Source organism: Maylandia zebra, linkage group LG19 (genome assembly GCF_041146795.1).
Source record: "Maylandia zebra isolate NMK-2024a linkage group LG19, Mzebra_GT3a, whole genome shotgun sequence".
Classification (NCBI taxonomy): domain Eukaryota; kingdom Metazoa; phylum Chordata; class Actinopteri; order Cichliformes; family Cichlidae; genus Maylandia; species Maylandia zebra.
Genome location: NC_135185.1, coordinates 1,595,060 through 1,605,081, shown reverse-complemented (window position 1 = coordinate 1,605,081; position 10,022 = coordinate 1,595,060). Strand labels below are relative to the sequence as shown.

Here is a 10,022-nt window from a genome sequence, read left to right as displayed (position 1 = left end):
TGCCATCTCCAGAAATTCTCGGATGACGCCGCCATTGTGGCCCGGGTGTCGGAGGGAAACGAACTGGAATACAGGGGGGTCATCAACGACTTCGTCAGTTGGTGCAAACAGAACCATCTTTGCATCAATGCCAGCATGATGAAGGAGCTGGTGACTGACTTCTGCAAGAAGCCACCTCCTATTACACCAGTGAACATCCAGGGTTTGGACATTGAAATGGTGGAGGAGAACAAATACCTGGGTGTTCACCTCAGTAACAAACTGGACTGGTCCACAAACACTTTACAAAAAGGGTCTAAGTCGTCTCCACCTGCTACGGCGGCTGAGATCCTTCGGGGTGAACAGGACACTCCTAAGGACGTTTTACGACACTGCGGTGGCGTCTGCTATTTTCTATGCTGTGGTCTGCTGGAGTGGTGGAATGGCAGAGAGGGACAGGGGGGAACTCAAACTGGTCAGGAGCACTGAGCAGCTCGTTCAGCAGTAGACTTTTGCACCCACAGTGTAGGAAGGAGCGCTATCGCAGGTCATTCTTACCAGCAGCTGTCCGACTAAATTACACAGTTTAACATGGTCATCCTACTCATCAGCTTGTTTCACTGTACATTTTATATATAGTTATGTACAGTTTTTCTATACATATTCTGTACATTGTTACCTGTATGTACGAACTTCAATCGCTTATGTAAATAGGACCACCTTGTGTCTTCCTTTTATATTTTATATTCCCCTTGCTATAAAAGCTGTGTAACACCCACATTTCTCATCTGTGGGAAAATAAAGGTTTATTCTATTCTACTACCAGTCAGAAGTTTGGACACACCTTCTCATTTAATGGGTTTTCTGTATTTTCATGAATAATTACATTGAAGGCATCAAACTATGAATGAACCCATGGGGAATTATGCAGTAAACAAAAGAGTGTGAAATAACTCAAAACATGCTTCATATTTTAGATTATTTTGCTTTGATTCTGCTTTGCACACTCTTGGCATTCTCTTGATGAGCTTCAGGATTTCGTCACCTGAAATGGTTTTCCAACAGTCTTGAAGGAGTTCCCAGAGATGCTGAGCACTTGTTGGCCTCTTACTTGTGGTTGCTAGCATATTTAAAAGTTGTAATGGGAACCAGTTGGATTCAGAGGAAGAGACACCCTGTTTACTTTTAAGATTAGGTTTAAAACTTATAGTTTTAGCTTATAGTTAGGGCAACACAAACAAAACAGTGAAGAAGGCGCAGCAGCGCCTCTTCTTTCTCAGGAGACTGAAAAGATTCGGCATGAGCCCCCGCATCCTCAGGACCTTCTATCACTGTGCCATTGAGAGCATCCTCACTGGATGCATCACCACCTGGTATGGCAACAGCACCGCCTACAACCGCAAAGCTCTCCAGCGAGTAGTGCGGTGCTCTGAACGGATAATTGGAGGTGAGCTTCCCTCCCTCCAAGACATCTACAGGAAGCGCTGCCTGAGGAAAGCAGGGAGGATCATCAAGGACTCCAGTCACCCCAGCCATAAACTGTTCAGACTGCTTCCATCAGGAAGGAGGTTCTGCAGCATCCGGTCCCGTACCAGCAGACTGAGAGACAGCTTCTTCCACCAGGCCATCAGACTGCTGAACACGTCATAGACACCTCACCTTCACTACTGGAACTTTAACATTATGCACTCCATACTGTACAGTAATGCCACTGTTTTGCACATGTCTCACTCTGTATATTTTATTTATTTTATTTATTGTTTACTCTATTTAATTTGTAAAATATGTGTACACACACACACACACACACACACACACGTAGGAAAATATTTAGTATACACATCCAGAAATGCATACACTATTATATATTGTACATATATTTATTAGTTTCAGGTTGGCCATTCTTGTATTTTGCTTGTTTACATTATTGTATTTTGCACAACTCTGTTGCTTGTGAAGCTCGCACATAAGAATTTCACTCACATGTGCTGTACCAATGTACCTGCACATGTGATGTGACAATAAAAGTGATTTGATTTGATTTGATTTGACACTGGCAACACCTAGGCCAAGTGTTTTTGACCCATTAACACCATTTTTTGGGTCATTTGCTGGTTTGCTCTTTAAACAAATTATGTAAATCAACAAAGGCAGCTACAGATATAAGTCTGGGATCCTCTTCTTTGCTCTCCCAAAGGCAATAAATTCCTCTCCCTTTGGTTGACACCACTGGCTATATGGGACAGAGCAGCAGTGTATCATATCATATCGTTTCATTTTATGTATGTTTCCCCCAAAGTCCAACAGACAGAACCAATATCAATGATAAAACCTTGGGTGTAATAAATACTTTTTTTTTAAAAATAGTCTTCAAATTTACTTAAAAAACACAGATTCAGTTCAATCATCTTGTTACATTACACTATTCTGCTGGTGAACAACTGTAGAATCACTGTGAACATCGTGTGGTAGGGGTACACAAGACCACTTAGACCAAGATCATGACATATATGCCGACATTATATTGTGATTCTGTCTTCCCATATGGTGATATCAATGTTCAGGTATAAATGTGTAGTTTTGTATGTATCAATATATGGTCAAGTGATCAGGGCTGTGATAAAAATATGTTTTGTCACTTTTGTTAATTATCCCCACCAAATCAAAACTGATGTATGAGCCCAACCCAAGGCTTTGGACATTTGTAAAATCCTGCTATGAGGCGTAATCAGATTAGGCAATAGGCCACCTACGAAACAGGCCCTTGCCTTCTAAGGCCACATCCAAGTGAGACGGATCCATGAATGACTGAATGTAGTGTAAAGCGCTTTGGGGTCCTTAGGGACTAGAAAAGCGCTATACAAATGCAGGCCATTTTACCATGAAGCAAAAAGTCAAGCAGCCGTTATTGTGAAGCACATATACAAGAATGTGTTTCAAGTAAAGTTAGGACAAATTTAATTTATGCTGCAGTCACACTGCATTTCAGTACACTCAGGTGTAACAGCATTAATTAATTACATAGGAATACACACTCGTCCAGTAAGTGTATGAAACCAACACCTTACATGTCTGGGACACATGTTATGAACCCCTTGTAAAAGAAAACTGGGTGGAGTTTTTCACTTTGACACTAATTTTTGTTCTTTGGCAGTGTGAAAGAAAATCATCCCAACAGAAGGTTTTCTAACAGGAGCATTAAACCATATCTCAGTCTTCAAACACTGGGAACATCACCTCAAAACCACTCACAGTATCCACATGTGAGACACTCAAATCCACCGACCGATAATTATTGTTGGACAGTAACAGGCTCTCTTTAATTAATTGACGAGGACCCTAAAATATATCTACATGTACAGTGTTTATTTGGTTGACAAGATTTGACCAACATACACATCACATTTGCTTCTTTTGTTGAACTGTTGTCCGCACATTGTTGCCTTCTACTTTGGGAATGAATATGGACAAAGAGTCTAGGTTCGCTTCAACCACCAAACAAATTTGGGCGTTTTGTTTATGGTCTTTACTTTATAGAAAAAAGTAATCCTGAAAAAACGAGTTAAACATTAACTAGTTTTAATTAGTTAAAGATTAAACAAAACACCTCGGATAGGTAAACTTGTGTTATAACTACATCGCAACATAAATGAACAGTGACCTTTCACTAATAATCAGTAACAGTCTGAAAAGAATAACATTCAAAGTAAGTTTCTGAATAAGCAACATGCACAGTTAAGGACTCAAACACCAGCTCTTCAGACGTGGAACAGATGTTGAATCCAGAAATCATTGGTCACAACCTTCAGTTGTCTTCCTTATTCACTGGCTCCTTTACTGGTCTTTTATGCTGAGCACTGGGTCCACCAGTTTATTATGGACATGCATTAAACCTACAACAAAAATGAAAAGAGTAAAACAAACTGCTGGGATGTGGACTCAATGCCTGTCAAATATCTAAGCTAATGCTAATCTAATGCTAAGCATATATAAGTAAATATGTAAGTTTGCAGCTCTCGGTCTATTTGTGTAGCTAAATTTAAACACAAGTGTGTTAAAAAAAAATGTACTAGTTAAGGTTTTCCACACATTGTTGATTTTATTCTACAAGCTTTTGCATTTTTCAACATGTTTACATATGTTGCATGAGGAAAGTTGTATAAAGCAGTCAGGTAGAGAAACATAAGAACCAGCCCATTTATCATTTGTTAGCTAAAGCTAAATTGTTTGATCGCTTTAAGGATGACATTTTAGTCCTTTTGGTTCACATACCTGTACTTACGGTACACATTTAAGTCAGTTAGCATTTTTCTAATCAGTTACCTGCACTGTAGCTTTTTAGTTAAAAATAAGCAGGTATTAGAAACAGGCACACACAACAGGAGTGACTGGTACCTTTGAAGTATTTGACAGTTTTGACTCTGAGTTCCAAGGTGGCATCCTCATCACAGACAAAAATGGTGCGTGGGTGCTGCTGGAACGCTGATACTGTCCACATGTGGTTAACTCCCTCCTCTATGGCTTTGTAGAGAGCAAAAGCTTTGTGTGCTCCCGTGATAAGAATCATCACCTGAGCAGAGGAAAAGTGTGTTAAAGTTTTATTGTACTGAAATGACTATATTTAGCAGCAGCCACAACCATGGTTATTCAAGCAACTTTATATTGTAATTGTTATTCGTGTGTGATCGAGTACGTGACAGGAGTGCTGGACTTTTTTCATATATAAATGAAATACAATAGACACTGTTTTTAATGCACCTATCCCAAATTAGATCCTGATTCGTCTTTAATGGTGAGAGAGACTAGTGAAAACGTCCGTTTGTAGTGGTTTGTTGGAAGTTTGGAGATAGTAATGTTCAAACTTTTGCAGTTTAAAAGGGTTGGAAAGAAGGTCAGTGGAGCATTTTTCAAAAAGTACATCTTGACAAGTATTTGATATATGAAGCTAAAGTTTCACAGCACTTATTATTTATGTTCAAATTTTTTGCACGATAACATTTTTGTACAAACTGGAGACGGCCGAGTAGAAAATGTCTGCAACTTGAGACGGAGTAGCCCTTACAGAAGAGAAACAGTCTCAATAAACATCAGCTGGTAAAATATTCGCTGTCAAAATTCTGCGTGCTGGCTTTTCTTAAGGCCTTTACACACACAAGAGGTAAAATTTGTGCAAATATTTTGCATGTAAAGTGTGTAAACAGGACAAAAAAAGGACTGAAATAAGTGCCCTTTAATCTGACCTCCTTGGCATCCATGACAGTTCCTACACCAACAGTCAGAGCCATTGTGGGAACCTTGGAGAGGTCATTGCCAAAGAAACGAGCATTTGCCACAATGGTGTCCTTTGCGAGGGTTTTCACTCTCGTTCTGGAAACCAGGCTGGAGCCAGGCTCGTTGAATGCTATGTGACCATCAGGACCAATACCTACAGAACAAAATTCAACAGCATGTGGTAAAGAGCATAAAATGAAATGAATTGATCCCTATGACATAGTAGTAGGTGCTGCAACGGTGAAATTTTGCACATAGTTTTCTAACTACTTCACTCCTTTAACAACACAGACAAAGATGCGAGGGCTACATATTTTTCTAATTTCATCTACAGCGGCCGAGGGAATTCAAACCTTTTATTTGCCACAATCAGCCAACCTTACTGTTCAAAAAGCTCTTACGCCATCTGACCCTGAGTTCATAAGAGAATTACTCATTCTCTGACGCCTGGCTGTGTCCCTACGCATTTTAATCAGACTGTTATTGACCCTCTTTTTAAAAAGTACAGTGCATTTATGTGGACCTCAGATCTCGAGGGCTTTAAGAGGCGCATCGAGTGCTCGTGCTTGTGTTGCATCTATCCCCTCAATCACACTCTTAACACCTCATACACTAAGGCAAACCAACACATGCAACCAACAGGCCACTTTATAACAGACAAGCAGGGAGGAGAGCAGGTGGGTCTTCTTCCACCCCACTTTCCTAAACCCTGTCTGGGGGCGGGATGGCTGTGCAGGGGGCGCTGCTGCATCCGTCGTGAATATGTTGTGTCTCAAAGTCAAATGGAAATGATTACGCATGCTTTCATCTCGCCCTGATCACTGTCATTTGTTATTCCTCTGCCTGAGCAAATCATCTTTGGATTGCCTATAGATGGTTCACAATGCTGCTGCGAGGCTTCATGTGACACGTGCGGACTTCAGTGATCCTTTCAGAGCCCTCCACGGTCACATGACTCCACATATCATGAACTGCTTCAGCCATACAGCACTTAATAAATAAACCTTACTTACTTACATAATGCAAATTTAACAACAGAGCAAACAACATGGAACACAGAATTTGTAAACCAAACAATTTGTAACGATAAAGCTATTTTTGGCTGCTCGCTTATTCACAGGAGTTTGCCACAGCCGGTGTGCCCAGTGACCATATATTAAATTATCTGGCCACTGAGCACACAAGTAATGCTATCTAGCACGTTAGCATAAACATTGCTACATTCAAGAAGAGTAAATATTGATGGATGATGAAGAAACGAAAAAAACAGTTCAAATGAGGAGCTGTCTGTGATCGACTCAAGCACAGAAAAGAACAACTGCCTTGAGTTCAGGCAACTTTGCACAATAACAGCGAACGAGATGTGGCAAAGGTACAGTTTACTCTAAGCTAGCAGGTTTTCCTTCTAATCAAAGGTTAAGTCATGCCAAAGCTTAGAACTCCAAATCGAAAAAAAAGGAAGCCAAGAATAGATTTTTTATTGTTTTAGCTGTTGGGTTTATCTTTTATTTCTTTGTATACCATTGGTGTATTACTTATATTAATAATATCCCAACAGAAAAACGCCACTCCACTTGTGCAGAGATAGAAACAACAATAATAATAATAATGTAGTGAAACAGCCACAATCTGCAGTCACAACACTTTCACAAATAGTTTGCATACCACGCAGCACTGCTGTGCAATCTATATCAAAAGCCACACGTCTGACCTCCAACAAACAACTCGATTCCTCCAGCTTCAGCGATCTTCTGCTCATAAGCCTGACACTCCTCCTCCAAGTTCTGTGCATTTCCATCAAGAATGTGAGCGTTGGCTGGATCAATGTCAATGTGCTTGAAGAAATTGTTCCACATGTAGGAGTGGTAACTCTCGGGATGAGCACGAGGTAGACCTGAACAGCAAAAACGTGTTTACTGAGAGTGAAATTAGTAAGAAAAGCCGAATGAAAAAGAAATAAATAGCTCAAAGTAACTAATCGTGTAGAGTATCACTCTTGATCACTCAGTTTGATGAAAATCTCTTCATACAACTTACTAATGTTAGTACATTCTGTTACTGCTAGCCCAAAGCTACTGAGTATTTTAGTCCTGTTAAGCCTGATGGTGGACTACAATGAGAAATAAATGGTTTAGTGAGCAGTTCTGAGCTCGAGGTCACATGTTTCTGTGTCATGAAACTGTCTCTTTTTACTTGGCTAAGTCACCACTGACACCTAAGCTGAACACATAACCTGATCATGAGGTTATTTAAGCAGCCTAAGATCAAAGTGCTCTGTTGGGGTGATGCGGTACTATGAGGTCCTTAACATAAAAAAATGGGACTTTGTATGCAAGGGGAAGGATTTTAAATTAAATTCTGGATTTAACAGGGATCCAATTAAGATAAGCTAATATGGAGATTTGTTAACATTTTAATTGATGCCCAACGCCACTAAATTATTGTGTCTCCTGCCATCTGGTGCGAGACGGCTGCATAAATCTGTTCATCTGTGCCTCATCTTTCTGTTAACACTATTAGAATGAAATCGCAGATACAAGCAGAGGAAACTAACTTTCTCTGAAAGGTGGATGGGCTCCCCTTAGCAACAGGGTAAATTCAGTCCTTCAGGAGGGGTTCAGAGTAGAGCCGCTACACGACATCGAAAGGAGACAGCTAAGGCTGGCGCCTCCTGGATAAGTTGTTCTGGCCGGGCACGTCCTACCGAGACGATGCCCCGGCATAGGTGCTGCACATGCAAGCGGCATTAAGCAGCATTGTAGGAATGGGGTCTAATAGACACAGTGGAGGATGTGATCAGAGAGAAAGAGTCTAAATAAATATCAATAGGCAAGTATCAATTATGAATATTTTCCCCAAATGGTTAAAATTTTATTTATGAGGAATTTCAAGAAGGTCATTTCAAGTTAAGGTTAAAGGAATGTTTGGCTCAGCAGAGCACCGACTCGTTATCAGCCTGCATACAGAGCTGAAGACAAACCCATGGTTTGTCTATTTTCTCCAATCAGTGATGAAAAATATGATATCCAAGCTTTATGGGGAGCTTTTTATAGAGCAACAAACTCTTTTGATGCCATTTCCTTTTATGCGTTATCTGCTTTTAGGTAAGTGTTTGAGGGTTACAACCGAGAATCAAGTGGTTCTGATTTGAGCCTGTGATGCTGTAACACTACTGATAAGATGATAAACGTCTGTGGGCCCGTTTTAAAACTGGCTGTAACATTTTTGTTTCTGTTGTCAACTGTGACATATCAACTTTAATGCAGCTCATTAGTCACAGTTAACACACTGTCACCAGACTTGAGCACTGCTGAAATTCTGGTTTTGTCTCCCAGTACACGGCCCCACCTCAAAAACACTTTCTCCAAAGAGCCCACTTAGAGTTGCACAACTAATACTGAGGAAAAAGCTGAGTCAGTTATCCTTTAACTCACCGACATATTCATCCATGTTAAACGTTTTCACATATTTGAATGAAATATCACCATGTCTGTAGTATTCAATTAACTTCTGGTAACAGCCATAAGGAGTGCTACCTGTGAGAAATGAGACAAATCCTACTTAGAGGGGAAACACAGACTTCACATTGCAGGACTCATTTTTCGCAACATGGGTATTGTTGTTACTCACCTGTTGGCAAGCCCAGAGTAAAGAACCTGTCAGCAGAAGGCTTAAACTGGACTATTCTGTTGCGGATGTATTTTGCTGCCCACTCACTGGCCAGATCATAGTCGTCGAGAATGACCAGCCTCATAGTAGTAAGCTCTCACTGAGTGTGTGTGAGAAAAATACAAGTTGGAAAAGTAAAAACTACTAAGTGTGCGCTTAGCTTATTTCAAATGCCTCCTCCGATAAATATTTGTATCTGAACAATCTGTCTGTATTCCTATGCAGAAAGGGCCAATGACAAACAGTCATTAGTGTCCAAAACTATACTTTAGTAAATGATCGGAAGTACTTGCTAATGCTAACAAGTGAAGCAAGTCGACCGGAGCGGAATATTTCACGTGTAGTGGTGTGTACACGTAATACTGCACAGTCTCGGGAATGTTCCGCACAGTCTCGGGAATTACAAATCCGCAGCTAACACGCGTCTAACATTAGAGCGATAACACAGGTTACCTGCAAAATCTGTCGCTTGTCAGACCAGGAAGCAGGTGATCGTCACGTGATCATCTGCCCGTCAGCTGATACGTGTGGAACATATGGAAGTCCGCGTGGACCAAAACATGTTACATCGAAACACTAGCAGCAGTGTTACAAACTTGAATATTCTTCTTACACTGAATAATGCTGGCAGTCTTTTCTCAACACCATCTTCTTCCTTTGACTTCTCGGGCGTTGCCTCAGTGGATCTCCTACCCTGCTGGTTAACAGCACTGGTGACAGTCCGTGTTTACCTGCGCCTCAAAAATCCAACATCACGTTGTCAGTGCGCCCCAGGGCAGCTGTGGCTACAGTGTAGCTGCCATCACCAGTGTGTGAATGTGTGGATGACTGGATGTAGTGTAAAGCGCTTTGGGGTCCTTAGGGACTGAGTAAAGCATTATACAAATACAAGCCATTTACCATTTATTGTTGATGATCTGAAGTTTTCATTTGCCAAAAATCTGACACTAATAAGTGTTCTGATGCAATCCTCCACATTTACACGGGCCCCACGTGGTTGGAGTTTTTTCACTGTTGTGTGACCATTATGTTAGCTCGAGGTAATTCTTTAACATCACCTGGAAGTACTCATTAGGCTTTCCAGTAAGAAAGTTTGTTTTCAA

At 40.7% G+C, this 10,022-nt stretch overlaps 1 protein-coding gene across 3 annotated transcripts; it reads right to left on the bottom strand.

Annotated features, from left to right (window-relative positions):
* Positions 1-3,324: 3,324 nt before the first annotated feature.
* On the bottom strand, positions 3,325-9,664 carry LOC101467635 (glucosamine-6-phosphate deaminase 2). Of its 3 annotated transcripts, none has more exons than XM_076877469.1 (7): positions 9,533-9,664; positions 8,881-9,019; positions 8,685-8,786; positions 6,962-7,144; positions 5,220-5,404; positions 4,375-4,549; positions 3,325-3,872 (listed from the first exon to the last, which is right to left on the bottom strand). In XM_076877469.1, the coding sequence occupies exons 2-7, from the start codon at positions 9,002-9,004 to the stop codon at positions 3,814-3,816; spliced, it is 828 nt and encodes a 275-aa protein (XP_076733584.1). In that variant the 5' UTR covers positions 9,005-9,019; positions 9,533-9,664; the 3' UTR covers positions 3,325-3,813. The 3 variants fall into 3 exon arrangements, with proteins under 3 accessions (XP_076733584.1, XP_004564226.1, XP_004564225.1); XM_004564169.5 differs by lacking the exon at positions 9,533-9,664 and adding an exon at positions 9,373-9,480; XM_004564168.4 differs by lacking the exon at positions 9,533-9,664 and having other exon boundaries at positions 8,881-9,366.
* Between the last annotated feature and the right edge of the window lie 358 nt (positions 9,665-10,022).

What these genes read in the sequence shown, in the direction of transcription:
- LOC101467635 (XM_076877469.1), bottom strand. Translation starts at nt 9,004, where the DNA reads ATGAGGCTGGTCATTCTCGACGACTATGATCTGGCCAGTGAGTGGGCA. An exon ending in TAACATGGATGAATATGTCG is followed by an intron (nt 7,145 to 8,684) that starts GTGAGTTAAAGG and finishes TTTGCTGTTCAG; the next exon opens with GTCTACCTCGTGCTCATCCC. An exon ending in AATCGAGTTGTTTGTTGGAG is followed by an intron (nt 5,405 to 6,961) that starts GTCAGACGTGTG and finishes TTTGTTCTGTAG; the next exon opens with GTATTGGTCCTGATGGTCAC.